General features: G+C 40.2%; 1 protein-coding gene across 1 annotated transcript in view; it reads left to right on the top strand.

The window, feature by feature from the left end:
• Positions 1-15,392, top strand: part of LOC122070906 (SNARE-interacting protein KEULE-like) — an 18,305-nt gene extending 2,913 nt beyond the window's left edge. Inside the window, exons 3-4 of the mRNA XM_042635138.1 lie at positions 7,736-7,794; positions 15,254-15,392. Coding sequence (XP_042491072.1) covers positions 7,736-7,794; positions 15,254-15,367 — 173 coding nt within the window. The 3' untranslated portion in view covers positions 15,368-15,392. The remainder of the gene's footprint in view (positions 1-7,735; positions 7,795-15,253) is intronic.
• The last annotated feature ends 286 nt before the right edge of the window (positions 15,393-15,678 follow it).

Consider the following 15,678-nt stretch of genomic DNA (forward strand, 5'->3'; position numbering starts at 1 on the left):
TTGAAGAAAGCTCCAAACAATCTATCAGAGCTTAATCGAAGATGGTTCCATCAGTTCGTTACTTCGCTGGACAAAGGGATACATTCTACATCCTTGATTGGTTAGATTCTTTGGAGGAATATTTTGACTACTATAACTTGACAGAGACACAAAAATTTCAAGTTGTTTGCTTCAGGTTGATTGGTCATGCTAGGGATTGGTGGAGAGTCCATGAAAAGCGACTCCGAGTTCGAGGACATGAGCCTAGGACTTGGGAAGAGATGAAGTGCCAGTTAGTGACACAATACCTCCCTGTATATTTTTAAAGAAGGCTCTTCCCTCCACAGGATTCCCATCATAATACATCTACTGCTGCCCAATCTAATGATCAGCCACGTTATTTTCATGGGGAGTTCCTTGAATGGATGCGTGAATTAGACATGTATTTTGACAACTACAACTTAACAGAGACACAAAAACGCCAATATACATGTTCCCAGATGAGTGATTGTGTTCGAATGCAATGGAAAGTCCGTGAAAGGCAACTTCAAGCTCAAGAATGTAAACCTAAAACGTGGGACGAGATGCAGTATGAGTTGGCAGGCATGTACCTATCTGAGCATGAACGAAACATGTACTTCCTTCCACCAGATGTCCAAAAGCCACCCACACTTGACAATGGCATGAAGGAATCATCGGCCTTTATTGCGAATGAGCAACAAGAGAAGACACCTCTAACCAATGAACTAGATTCAAAAGTTGAGGTTAGTGTTAAAATATTTCCAGCCATTCCTATTGTTGAGGAAGAACTAGTCATTGATGTTCCCATCAACGAGACTCATATGGGAGAAGTAGAAAGCAACAAGGTTGCCACAATGGACAATGAGGTTGAGACTATGGAACTTGACACTACAACAACTGTGATGATTGTGAACAGCCAAGAGGAAGATTCTAAGGAGTTCAAGAATGAAGTTGTGTTTGAACCATCAATGGAACCGATTGGGAACCACCAGGTAGATGAACCAAAAGAGCTTTATGTTGCATTGAAGTTAGAAGAGATCAAAGGTGCATATGTAGATGACCCTATGGATACATCCGACGATGTTAAAGTTGAGCATGTGGAGTTTGTCATCCCATTAAAGTATCTTGAAGATCGAGCTCCTCACATTCTAGATTATATCTTTATCATCAAAGAGCTACTTGAATTTTTCTACGGCTTGAAGAGGGACGTGTACCATGATATAATCACCCTCACACTCTACAAAATTCGAGGATGAATTTTTTCTAAGAGAGGGCGAGTTGATGTAGATAAGTCACTGGGGCTTATTTTATTGTAAATAAGCCTTGGGTTGTGTTATGTATGTGTTGGGCCTTTGATCCCATGAGTTTTCTTTGAAATGGGCCACTTTAATAGGCCTAAAATATAGGTAGAAGGTAGGAAAACGAGATTTTATTCATTAGTTTAATTAGTTGCTATTTAATTCAATAAAGGCCCATTAGACCATTAGTTGGTTGTAAAGTCCTATATGGACTATTAGTCAGTTAGTCCTACTCCATGTTGGAGTCATAAAGTCAAGTCCTAGTCTTATTTTGAATTCCTAGTTATAGTAGGAGTGTCTAGTCCTATTGTGAAACTAGCTCCTAGTTGTAGTAGGAGTATCTAGTCCTATTGGGAAACTAGCTCCTAGTATTAGTATGATTGTAAACTTCCCCTCTATAAATAGAGAGGCATATGTACCATTATTAGACAGATTTTAATAAAAGAAAGTTTGCATTTATGAAAGAAAGTTTGCAACTAAATGGTTAGAGCAGCTGAGATAACTGTGGATGAGAAGTCCAGGCTGAGATAGCCACTTCCTTTATTCTCTTTCACCCTTCTCAATCCTCCATCTGTTTTATTCTTCTTTTTAATTTTATTTGCTGTAACATTCAAGAGGTATAGTTCAGATTTTGATAAAAGTCTCCAGAAATTAGAACCGATCAGCAATCCTAGTGGGAATAGGAGAGAGATCGATCTCCTCTCTTTCTCTCTTCTGTACTCTGTTGAGCCAGGTTTTCAATCAGGGTATTCCAGGCCTCATAAGGGTCCCATGATCCTTACCTAGTCACTGTTGGAAGCATTCAGCTGTTGTTCTTGAAGGTTCTTCTCAGTTTTCTCTCCTAGGTTAAAAAATCAAGAAAGCTTGTAACTTCACAACCAGCCGTTAGAATCTTCTCAACTTTGGGGGTTTTTGTACCCTCCCTAGGGACTATTTACGCCCAAGAGTGCAACTCAATCGAACTCCTACAGCCCTGGCCGCACCTCTCTCTCTCCAGCTCTATAATAGGTCTTTTTTTCTTCTATCGGGTTAGGTTTTGGGCTGGTTTTGCTCCTATATGGGTATTGTATCCTTGGGGATTTATTTGATGGTATTATTTCTTTGTTTCTTACTCCTATTTGTATTGTTTGGAGTTATAAACTGCGGAGTTAGTTACTTGTAATCTACTCCTGCATTAGGTAGTTTGCAGCTATATTTCAGAAGACGAGAAATCAAAATCACTGCCAACAATGATGCCCACTTTTTAGGTCTGGCAACAAAAGCACTAAAAGCAGAGTTAATTCACAGTAGACACCAGATTTGAAAGGATTAACTCTTGTAAAAACCAAAATAGAAAATTCAATTCTCATATGGTTATTGAGGAGGAGACCTTTATTGAACATTATGCAACTTAGTACCGTGCTGCTCCCCCCTAAAAAAGAAAAAAAGAAAAAAAAGGGAAAATAGACTTTATTGAACATTATGCAACTTAGTACTCCAGTCGCTTTGCCAAGTTTTGCTCTCAACGTCCAAAGAATGTTGTTGTGGCCATTGTTGAAGCCAATCCAAAGACGGAGTATTATGATGGACTCCCTCATGAGGAGGTTAAGAAATAGAAACATAATAGAAATAGAAGGCTAATGGTGATGGTGAAGGAAACTCATGATACTACCGTCTTGTGCTTGATCTCAACAACTGAGGTAACTATAAACAACAAAGATGAAGAACTCAATGAGCTCGACACTACAGTGAAGTTTGAATTGGTAGAAGTCGAAGACACAAATGAAGGAGACTCTATGGCCATTGAGCATGTAGAGTTTGTTATTCCAGATTAGTATTTCGAAGAGAGAACTGATCGCCTTGAGGACTATAGTCCCAACTTCTAAGAGCTGCTAGAGTTTTGCTATGGACTTAAACAGGATGATCATCATACTTAGTTGATTCAGAGAGTTGATGTAGACCAGAATAGGTTCCTGCTGAAATATACACACAGAAATAAGGCTAATAAGCCAGGCCAAACTTTGGCTAATGACTTGGTCTTGGTCTTGATCTGGTTCAATATTGTTGTATGGGGGCTGAATCAAGGTTGAACCAGCACAGGCATGGAGGAGAATCTTGGAGAAAGGGATTGGTTTTAAGAATATTCCTTAGCATATTTTGTTTTATTTAGTAGTTATTCTATTTCAATTCATAATTGTCACAGCATCTAGGTGACCTAAGGCGTTGGAGGGGGTTTAGATGCAAGGTGACACCAACAAGATGCCGAAGGTGTCTGCCTAGGCAACTAAGGCACCTGGACGCCTAGGCATAGCCTTGACAACTTTGATTCAATGTAATCTTTAGTTATCGATAAGGTAGTAATTTAGGTACTAAGTACAAAGAGAAACTAAGAAGTTTCTATTTCATTAACTCTCTTGGTGACCAAGAGTTACTAATTTTGTAGTCTCTTAAAGATATGAATGAAGAAACAACATAAAAAATGGATGATTTTCACTCTTCAAAACTGATTGCGTGAGCAACCCTTAGGATGCAAGAAGCATTAATGCTATGAGAAACATTGTTCCCTGGTGGGATTCCAGGTTGGAGACAAGTTGATGCCTTCTGTGCAATAAATGAGATATGGATACGTACACATTTTTTTTCTTCCTTTAAGGTCTATTATTCACCATTACTCTTGTGCTTAATAGTGTGGAGTTTGAAGAGAAAAGCACATTGAGACGATCAACCTATGGAGATATTGAGATATTGCCATCAAGACACAATGCTAAATTTGGATGGGCGTAAGCAGAGCTAACCTGAGCAGGGAAAGATCTTTACATTTCACATTATTAAGCACAAGAGTAAAGGTAAAGAGTAGACCTTAAAGGAGGAGGAAGAAAGATATGTAGGTATTTCACCTACTACAGAGAAAGAATCCCACTTGTCTCCAACCTGGAATCCCACCAGGGAACACTGTTTCTCATATTATGAATGTTTGCATCCTAAGGGTTATTCACACAATCAGTTTTGAAGAGTGAAAATCGTCCCGTTTTGGGACTACAAAATTAGTAACTATTGGCTGCCAAGAAAGAGTTACTGAAATAAAAACTTCTTAGTTGCTATTTTTACTTAGCAACTAAATTACTAACTTATTGATAACTCAAGATTACATTGAATAACTACAAAATAAAACAAAATATGCTAAAGAATATTCTTCCAAAGAATCTCCACACAGCCAGCTTGCAGCCTTCAAGAAACCCTCAACACGATGCCAACAAGATTCCGAGATTCTCCTCCATGCGTATGCTGGTTCAGCCCCCACAAAACAATATTGAATTAGACCAAGACCAACTCGTTAAACCAAAGTCTGGCCTGGCTTATTTGCCTTATTCTTGTGCGCAGATTTTTTCTGGAACCTATTCTGGTCTGTATCACTTGAACATCAACCGAAGAAGAGAACTGATTTCTCTTTCCACTTGCCATAATATGCTATTCTGAAAAAGGATGTTTACACTGCTGAGACATGGACTTCAGACATTTTTCACTCTTTCAATCAGCAACTGGGTGGCATGGTGTGTAATCTTGTTGAGATCCAGTTCCCAATGATGACACCATTGTGAGGATATTGAGCATTTGATGATAGGTTTGAAATAACCAATATGTAAGGTGAACATTTTTGTTTGTGCAGTTTTCAGGAAGGGTATGGAATGGAAGAAATGGGAAACTTATACAAGATGGCCAACAAATAAGTTCAAGCTACAAAAGGTTAGGGAAAGGTTATAAAATGCAGTGCAAAACCTAAGGACATTGAAACACAATGTTGTAAGGGTCCTCAATCAGTCCAACAATGGGGTCATCCATTGGTAGAATCATTCAGATTGGGCCAAACCCTACTACCCCGTATCCTTTCCTAGATTCATAAACACCATGTAAAAATAACTTATTTTATTTCATTGTTTTATTTTTGCAATGAAAACAAACTGTAGATCAGTGATTTTTTTATGGTAAGAGACCTTAATTTTGAAAAATCAATAGAAGCTTTGGAGATCTTGGAGGAAATTTCTTCCAAATGTTTAGAGGAATAACCTACAAAAAAACTGGAAAGCTAAGCAAAGAATTGCATTAGTGGATTCAATCTAACGTCACTATAGAACTCAGAATCCTACCCAATAGAATCGGGTTCAGATCAACCCCAGATTTAGGTCAAGTGTAGATGGCTAACAGTATCACAATTCCTCAAAAGAAGATAAAGTTCCAATGGTCCTAGGGAAGAGGATTTTAAGGGTTATTGCAGTAGGATAGCGGAGTCAAGGGCCAAGCTAGTTAGAGAGGCAGGAGGAGGAAAGGAAGAAGCTTGGATTTCAAGTTATAGCCACTGGATGAAATTAGAAACTAACTTCCAAATTTAAAAAAAAAAGCATTAAATCCCCACATCCATATGACAGATTAACACAAAAATATAGACAGAAACATTACTCCATGAGTTAAGTAACATATGTAAAAGGCAAAACCATTACAATGGCTAAATTCCTTAGATTTAGCAACTAACGGTACTGATCAATCCACAGGCCAGAAAGCCTTCAAACTCCAGTCTGATACACCCCTAGGAGCAGTGATTAATTCTCCAAACTACTGGCCAGATTTTAAGGTCTGAATCGTTAAATCAGCAATAAACAGAGTTAGCAACTTAGGAGTAGCCTTAGAAACTTGTCAGGAGTAACCAAACTACCAGTCAGAACATGTCCATGCTGAATTCGATTGAAACTATGCTTAAGGGAACAACACTTCAAAATTTTTATCTTAAGTGTTGTATGGTTCAGTCACAGTTCATTCACAACTGCTGATCATAGAATTCAGAACAGCAACCGTGGGCTTGTAGCAGTCTCATGAGCAGTGACTATCGGCTTGTAGCGGTCTCACCGATGTACAGCAACAAATAAAAGCTTCCACAGGTGTCAATCAACATAAAAACAACTGTCTTCAACCAGAAACAAAACTGAAATTCTTACTCTATTAAGAACCAGAAAAGAACATGGAAAAGAAGGATAAGAAGAAGGGATATGACCAAGGCATCTCACCTATGGCATTGGTTAGTCTCTCAGCAACTGGTAGGGTCTCTCACCCTTACTATCTCTTACAGTAAACCAAACATAAAGTCAAGTTTTTTTTCTTCAATATCAAAATTGTGGGGGTGTAGTGCAGCCCCTCTTTTTATTCATAACAGCCAACAGATTTCCCCTTTGCACGGAAAATGGGATCTCCTACAAAGTGGTAGAAAATTGAAATAGAAACTAGCCTAATATATGACCTAACTTCTCGATACATCACAAAATTGAAACAACTTCTAACATAGCAACTTAGAAATAGAAACTAGCTAAGTATTAGGTGGACTTTATAAGATTGTCCTATCTATCTAATTACAAAAGATTGCAGTCTAATCAGAATAAAAACTAATATTACATAACAAGTTAACATCCCACTACCGACATATAGTAATTAAAATAGAAACATATAAGAAAGAATTTCTAATAATCGTCCCACTCAAGCCATGAATAATTAGTGATGGGCCTACACCTGACCCATGAATCCATGATAGTGGACCAAGAGATGGGCCTAAAAGTTTGGCCAGCTGGATGCTTGGGCTAGGTTCAATGGGCTGGCTAGCTGGACCACCTTCTCTTCTTCCTCAGCTGATCTACATCATGCATTCATCAGTTTTCCATCAAATTTGGATCTGCAACTTTTACTCTTTTGTGGAGTGGCACATGATATGGGTTCTTTGAGCTATTTAGGGTTGCGAGAATTGAGGAAGTGAAGTGAAGTGTTTATGTAATTGTTGAATATTCCATTTGGTTCTTGTGGCCATGTATGACAGGATATAGTATACTACTTGTCATGTTGAATTTTAGGGGCCAGCTTTTTGGTAGATAGGAATAGGAGAGCATCGGTTGATGCCTAGAGTTTGCAGGGACGGGGCTTCCTTTTGATGGCTTAGATTTTGGTGCTTCGGATTATGGGTGATTTTCCATGTTCATATTTTGGTGGTGATCTGACTTTGTCTTGTTGAATGATGAACATAAATGTGTCTAAATATATTCATATACCAAATGTATCATGGGATTACTTATCGTCTTTTAGACATTAAGTCGTGAAGGGTGCATTTTATTAAAAGTGGAGCAAGGAGTGCTTGGACTAAGGAGCGGGCAATAAGGGCATATTAGAAGGTGAACTGATTGAGACATGAACTCTCACATTACATAATTATTGGTTTAAAAAACTTGTTGAGTTTTTTACTGAAGTTAGTACATGTAAGAAATGAACATATATCTGTAAGAGAATTCACCATAATCCGTGTTAAAATATTTGTGGATTTATTTTGTGGTCGTTTTTATGGCTTTTCATCTGGCTTAGTCTTAGATGTCTTATTCATCTTGCTTTTGGTGTAATTTTCTTTTTCATTCATAATATATGTATTTCAGGGTTGTTGCATGAAATGCTTCGATCAGCCAAAACAGGGGATTCAAAATCTACTTGGAAGGTAAGTTTATCATTTATTTAGGGAAAATGTTCTATAAATCTTTATTTTTTCTCTTTTCCACATGGTGGGTTGATGTATCCAATCCAACTATTGAATAGATAGAACACTATTTGAATTGTCCACATGGAAAATTTCGCTGCCAATCTCTAATGCATGGCCCATCACATGGGTAAATTTTCTCTGTTGAAATTTTGCTGTCGAATTATTGGGAAGCCAATGTGGCACTGTGTTGCATAGATAAGGGACCATGTGGATTGGCCTTCTGTCTATTATCAAAGCCAAACTTAATCATGTGGATTGAACTGTTACCCTTTTGGTCCAAATATTGACCAAAATTGACCCATTCATGTGCCACATGGTATAGTGCATTTGGCTGAAATTGACAGCATGGATTAAAACTGATGTAGAGAAGCGGTGCAGAGAATTTGAGAACCAACAAGCTGCCATGTGGCATATAAAAAAGCACCTAAGGATGCTAGTTTGGAGTGACTTCTCTAGAACCACTGGTCTTGAGAATCGTTGCATTTATTTATCATTTCATGTATGAATTTGTAGTCAGTTGCACTAATATAAATAATTCATATTTCATATTTGGTGGAGATTGGGTAGTATTACTTGTGCTTAGTAGCGTGCAGACCCACAATTGAATCCCTTCTCTAGCTATTAGCACCAATGAGTGCTGCACATGGGTACTTAATAGGAAAAATGTCTTGGACATGCCAGAACCTAACTTTTCTGACTACATGGACTGATTCAAGAATTAGACATTAGATGGATGGACGATGGCCTGGATAGTCCACTAGTCAAATTTGGTGGTCTATCTCACCTTCTATGAGGATTTTCCTTTTTTCCCACCCCCAATCGGCTCTTGTTGACAGTTGGGGTTCAACCAGATGATACAGAATAAGAGTAAAGATCCTTAAGAGGGGGGGGGGAGATTAAAGAAGAAGCGAGGCCCAAGGAGACAACAACATGAATGCTCCTTGGTTGGAGATACAACAAGAAAAAGATCTATAAACCTTACTTAAAACATCAACATAAATGGAGTCCCAACTCTGCGGAAAAGAGCGGGAGTTGGAGGTCCATCTCCGAAGATTGCGCTTCATCCATATATGAGTGATGGTCGCACCAAAGGGGCAAGTTTCCCAATCAAGTCACAAACAATTTTGCAGAAAATGTCATGTTCACCTGGATCCATTCTCTACGAAATGGGAGGATCCTTCTACTTCTCAGCTAGCATTTGGCCAAGATCCCAGACCAAATAGCATTGGAAAAAGGGGACTCAAAAAAGAGGTGGTGCATGTCTTCCATCCCATTCTAGTAAATATAACAATATGGGGACGGTACCGAAGATGGGCATTTTATTCATTCCCCCTCCCCCTTGTCCCCTGGTGGAAGATTGTATGTTTTCCTGACCATATCCCTCGCCAGTTTGGAGAGCCTTTTCTAGCTGCCTCCCCACCCAATCTTTCCTTCTCTCCCAGCACATTCTTGTTTCCCTTTCTTCTTGTCTGATCTGGAATGGTACCGAAGATACTGATCATCTGTTCTGGGGAAGGGAGGTAGGGTATTCCAAATATCTGAGAACTATGGGGAAGGAGCCAAAGTCCAATCATCCTAGGTCATGATGTCAGCCACAAGAGAATGTCTGTGAAGGCCCACTCTTTGAATTTCTCTGGAGCTAATCCAAAGGATGCCAATGATACAACCAAAGGAAAGTAGAGGCACCATCTCCAATCTTGGAGATGATATTGCCAATAGCTGAGTATTTGAATTTGTTGATCTTTCTCCAGATCCAAGAGGCATCAAGAGAAGGAGCCACAATCCAAAATAGAGTCATTTCGAAGAAGCCCTGTATAGCAATCTACCCAAATACTTTTCTTCTAGCAGCAATCTTCCAAATTAATTTAATGATGCCAACCAAGTTGACCTTTTTGATTCTCCTGAAGCCAAGATTACCCTCCTCTTTGGAGAGGCAAATAGAGGCCAAACTGATAGGATGAAGAAATCTTGAAGACTTCGATCCTTTCCAAAGAAAGGAGCACATAAGAGATTCCAGAGCTTTGATGGTAGCCTGAGAGAGAGACTAAAGATACTTAACCAATATATATATATATATATATAGATTGAAGCACTGATTTAATCAATTCAAGATGGCTGACATATAAGAGGAGCTTGCCTTTCCAAAGCTTGAGCCTTTTGCGTATATGATCAAGGATGGGGGTGCAGTAATGAGTAGTCAGCCAAGTTGGAATAAAAGGCAATCATAAATATTTGACTGGCAAGTGATCAAGGGGAGAGGAAGTTTCGCATGGAGAAACCATCTATCTACATCAGAGAGCCCCCCAAAAAATGTTAAAAATAAAACATTTTTTGAGGATTGATTTGAGGCTAGACATTCTATTAAAGTTGTATAAATAATCCGAAAGTTTCAATCAAAAGGAGATTGTCTTTGGAGAAGATCATAAGATCGTCAGCAAAGTCCAAGTGAGCAATCTTGACCTTGTTACACTTGGGCATTTGAGATATAAGCTGTTGATTAGTCTTTTAATATATTTGGAAAGAACTTCCAAAGTAAAAACAAATAAAATAGGAGACAACTAGCAACCTTGTTTGATGCTGACCTTAGAGGAGAAGAAACCAGTTGGACCACCATTCTCAAGAACTAAGAATTGAGGAGAATAGATGCAATGATACACGCCTGTTAACAAACACCAGTGGGAACCCCATCTTGTTCATAACACTGACAATGTAGTCCCATTTGAGGAAGTCAAAGGCTTTGTGAATATCTATCTTCATCATAGCTATAAGAGAATGCCCCTTTTTATCAAAGCCACGAATCAGCTCTTCGCAAAGAAGAATATTGCCAGAAATATTTCTACTTGAAATGAAGGGTGATTGGTTATCACTGACCAAAGCGTCCACAACAAGGTTGATTTCGTTGGCAAGGACTTTTGCTAATAAATTTGTAGATGGCATTGCAAAGGGAAATTGGATTGAACTCTGACATGGAGGTACCTTTCTTACGAATCAGACAAAGGAAGGTTTGGTTGATACCTTTGATTTGGCCCGGGTTGAAGTGGAAGTTCTGAAGGGCCTTTATGAGGTCCTATTTAATAATATCCAATGAGAAGAATCCCATGCTAAACTCGTCAGGATTTGGAGCTCTGTTAGCCTTTTGAGAGTGCACAACCACAAGAATTCATCTTCAATGGGATGACATGGAGAGAACTGTAAAGGGAACTAGGGAGGAAGAGAATTGTAAAGGGAACTAGGGAGGAACTTGTTGAATAACCCATCAGGGATAAGGATCCATTGGGGCTAGGGAAGGGGGGCAAAACAAGTGCCTGAAATAACGGACTACCTCGGATCTGACGCCATCAAATATAGTGAGGTGGGATCCATCTAGAGCAAGAAGCAACGGAATGGAGTTGACATAGGTTCTGACTTTCATGGATCTGTGGAAGTAAGCAGTATTGGCATCTCCTAGGTCAAGCCATTTGATCCTGGATTTTTGCCTAAGGAAGCTCTACTCTTGAGCAACCAAAGAACAAATCTCCAAAATAATTTGTTTCTCATCTTTAGCCAACTGGGAATTATGAGTGTTAGATTGAAGCCTTGGCCCTTGCCTATACATCTGAAAGTTTAGATATACACTCAGCAACCAAAGACAAAACATCTCCAAAAGTCTCAAAATTTTATGCTTTAAGAGCACTTTTAAGTTTTAACATTATGAAGCTTTTTGGAAAAATCCATAGGAGAGGGAGAGTAAGCTTGTGTTCCAGGCCGATTGGACAATGGGGATGAAACCATGTTGGGAGGAACACATATCAAGATATTTGAAAGGTTTAGGGCCAAAGCAGATGTATGGGTGGATGGGAACAGAGATGGTGCTATGGTTAGAGATACCACATAACAGGGGTTCGAAAATGGTGTTGGAGGAAAGGAAAGTGGATAGCCAAGCTTTATTGACCACTACTCTATCAAGCTTACAGGAAATCCTAGAGTCACCACTTCTATGATTGTGCAAGGAGAATTTTATACCAGACCAACGAAGAAAGATCATTCATACTAATGAGTAATGTCATCAAAAGTCATTGAAGGATTCAATTGAGGGGTTATCGAGATGATTGCTATCTTTCTTTTCATGCCTAGAGCAAACCATGTTGAAGTCACCCCCAAGACCTCATGGGGAGGGGCCAACCAGCTAAGCGATTCGACAAAAGTCCCTCTCAGAGGGTATCATGCTCGACGGGGTTATTGGAGGCATAGATGGATGTAAAGAAGGGATTATTCCATAGGGTGTTGTTGATCCAAAGGTGAAGAAATTGGGAGGACGACAACAAGGAAACTTTAATTCTTAAAGGATTCTAGAGCATCCAGAGATGCCCATTGGGATTGTGGGAGTAATTGGTGAGAACACACTCAGAGGGGGCAATAGGGGATGCAATACGGGAGGAATTGGATTCTTTAACCCTGGTTTCAATAAGAGATAAAAAAGAAACATGGAGATTTTTTTTTCGAGAACAAACTTCAACATGCTTGGTTGAGGAATTGAGACCTTGATTGTTCCATAGAAGCTCTTGTTTCATTAGAGAGGGAGAGGAAGTCCTCACAAGATTGTTGGGGAAGGGAGGGAGGAGGTAGGGGTGCTTTTGCTGCGGCAGTGATATAAGAGGATTGTGAAGGATCTGTGGGGTGAAGGGGGATGAGGGGAGAGTGTGGTTGATGGGATAACCCAGTGGAAGGGGAGGCAGAAGCCAAGGTGCAATCTGGTGGAGGCTCAGAGACATTAGACACATTTTTGAACGAGATTTGGGCTTCATTAGGCGAAAGAGAAGCACAAAGAGTGGGTAAGGTGGGGTTGGGTCGGGATGGAGGGGTTTTGGTTGGACAAATGGGTTGAACCAAATGGGTGATGGGCTGGCCCATAGGAGGGGACCAAGATTGTTAAAAGAAGGAATTGGGAGGACCAAGGAAAGTGAATTAGATGGGACAAGGTGCTAGTAGTGGTGGGCCCCTTTGATAGGTAAAGTTGGAAGCGGTAAAAGAGGGGGGGGGTATAGGAGGGTTCCTCAACTTTGATGGAATATGTGTAGAAGCTTGGAGAAGCAATGGAGCAATTGATCCGTCAGGTTGAGATTCGCTAGTAGAAGAAGACATCTTTCTCAAGTGCGATGGATGGAGATAGGGCTCTAGGTAGGGAGCATGGAGAAGGTAACCTCAGAGCCCAGCATGACAACAATGACGACAGAGATTGTCGTAGAGTTAGGACCCAATGACAAGTCACCATCGGCATCTTGAAGGATGGTGAATATGTTTGGACCAACAGTCCTTGGGGATAAATGGACCATATGTAGGGATGGAGGAGTTCTGTTATGGCCTCGAGGGATCCAGATGCTGGAATCTCTCTATTCCCATGACAGTGATGGCGGTTCTTTCTTCTGCCATGGGAAGGTCATCGAGGTTCTTTAGCAGTTTAATGGCCATGGTGATGGATAATGGAAGGAGGAGGAGGGGGATATAAGGTGTGGGTGAAAGTGATGTTGGAGGTGGTGGGAGGGGGATGAGGAGGGACCACGATGGGTTGGTTGGGGCGGGAAGTTGTAGAGGCTAAGTTAGGGATAGGGTTAAGGGTTCCAGTGGAAGTGAACATTGTTTGGAATAATGACCAAAGACACAACATACAAGCCATTGAGGTGGCAAAAATTCATACGCAATGGTTTGTCGGAAGGTTAACCCTTCTTTGTCAGCGATCAAGATGGAGGTGGGAGGCACCACATCTGCCGAAAACATCCACACAAATCTAGGTATATTCCAGTCTATCTTGTTTCTTTGTATGTCCATTAGAGTAAAGTGGCTTTCCTATCACAGAGCCCACAACACTGAGGCCATCTTCACATAAGAAGTGGAGGAGGCTAGGGAGAGCAATCCATAGAGGAATGGAGTTAAGTTTGACTTTTTGAAGTTGTAGGTACCTATCCCAATGTCTATGGAAGGTTGGTTTCTTCCCAACATTCCAAGGACCTCCCTTAAGGGCGCACCTCTTGTCTTCTCCATTGGAGAAGTTGAAGATGAAAAATCCATTATCCAAAAGGTATGTGTCGAACAGCTGACTCGGTCTCCATTGTTTAGAAAAGATGATTCACGACGTTGAAAGGTGTTCAGCTTCCGATGAATGGCCGACTAAGGGATTCTTCCATTTTGAAGCTTCATTGTCAAGAAGACTTCCAGGGTAGACGGCAGTCTTGGCTGAATCGATGATCTTTGTTGGGACAAAGTGCAGGGTATGGCCTTCATTGGAGGTTCTGGGAAGGTTGAAAAGGGATTTCCAGGGTCTAGGGGTAGGGGAGGTGGAGGCACAGTTCAACATTTCGGGTTTTCGACCAGGTCAAAATTTCCGTAACCTGGTCGAAACCAGGTATTTTTTGGGCTAATTCCAAAAGTTTCCTAATTTAAGGTTGAAATTTCCAAAACTTGGAGATCTCGGGGTGGGTTGAAACCACCAAAATTTCGTGTCGGAATAGAACAGTGGGTGGAGGTAGAGGATGGAGGGAAGGCAGGAGAGGTGGGGGGTGGAGCTGGAGAGGAAGGGGTGAAGGAGCTGGAGAGGAGGTAGGGGATCTGGCAGGGAAGAGGGCAGGGGGAGGGCAGGCCTCAGGTGGTTGATCTTAGGGAAGGGAAGGGGACTCGTCATCAACTATGTCAAGTATCCTGTGAAGATTGCAACTGCCATTCAACCAGCTTTTTGTCGGGCTTTGGCTTTCAGATTCATTTGTTTTTCATTTTATCATATTTCATGGTTCACAATTCATGGTTTAAGGTTCCATGGTTGAAAGTTCAAGGTTAAGGTTTAGGGTTTCATAGTTTATGGTTGATGTTTCAGGTTTCATGGTGTTCAAGTTCAAGTTTTAGGGTTGCTGCTTTCATACTTTATGGTTTCGAAGGATGCGATTGGGTTCTCCAGCTATTCATGGCCTCTTCCATTGGTATTATGGAAGGTGTCTTGAGGCTTCTAGGCCATGATCTGATGGGACCTCATACTCTCATCACTCGGTGTTTATAACCCAGGACATTGAGTTTACCCTTACACAGGGTTAATATTGAACTAAGATCTGTGGTTCTTATTGTTTTCTGGCTTGTAGTATTTCATGCGCTTAGTTGGGTTTGTCCTCCATATATGTTACATTCTTTTACCAATTTACTATATTTTTAGTACCAAATTTTTTTTCTAATTTAATAGCGAATGGATGTCCGACTAGTTCTTAACTTTGTTTTTTCTTGTTCTTTTAAATCTCATCTGCATTATTGTCTGCCGTTGCCCTGTTTCACATGCCTTTTGGATTTTCCTTGTTCCCTCATAAACATTTTCTGGGGGTTTGTTGAATGTTTTTGCTTCATTAGTTTCTTTGAGATTACTGCTCTATTATGGTAATTAATTGTAACTGGCCGTTGACAGGTACTTATCATGGACAAAGTCACTGTCAAAGTAATGTCTTACTCTTGCAAGATGGCTGACATCACAGAGGAAGGAGTGTCATGTAAGCAGCTAGTGATATTCTTTGAAACTTAGGGGGCCTTGATGATCTATTCATGTTTGTTAAATGGGAAACAAGAGGAGCACTATGTTTGCTCTGGCTTCTGTTTCAAAGACAAAAATGCCCAATTGAAGTTTTTTTTTTTTTTTTTGGTTAAGTTATAGAAAAACAGTTAACGGTGTTTCTGTATTCACATCAATTTTTTCTCAGATTAATGCCCAAGGTAAAGGATTCTAATCTGATTGGTGGGAGCAAATCCAGATATGCCACCTCTGTCCCATTCCAGTACCAAATACCAATCATCCATGGCTGCCATGCCATTGGCAGTGATTTCAGCCATCCTTGT

The sequence above is a fragment of the Macadamia integrifolia genome, unplaced genomic scaffold (genome assembly GCF_013358625.1).
Source record: "Macadamia integrifolia cultivar HAES 741 unplaced genomic scaffold, SCU_Mint_v3 scaffold_143A, whole genome shotgun sequence".
NCBI lineage: Eukaryota > Viridiplantae > Streptophyta > Magnoliopsida > Proteales > Proteaceae > Macadamia > Macadamia integrifolia.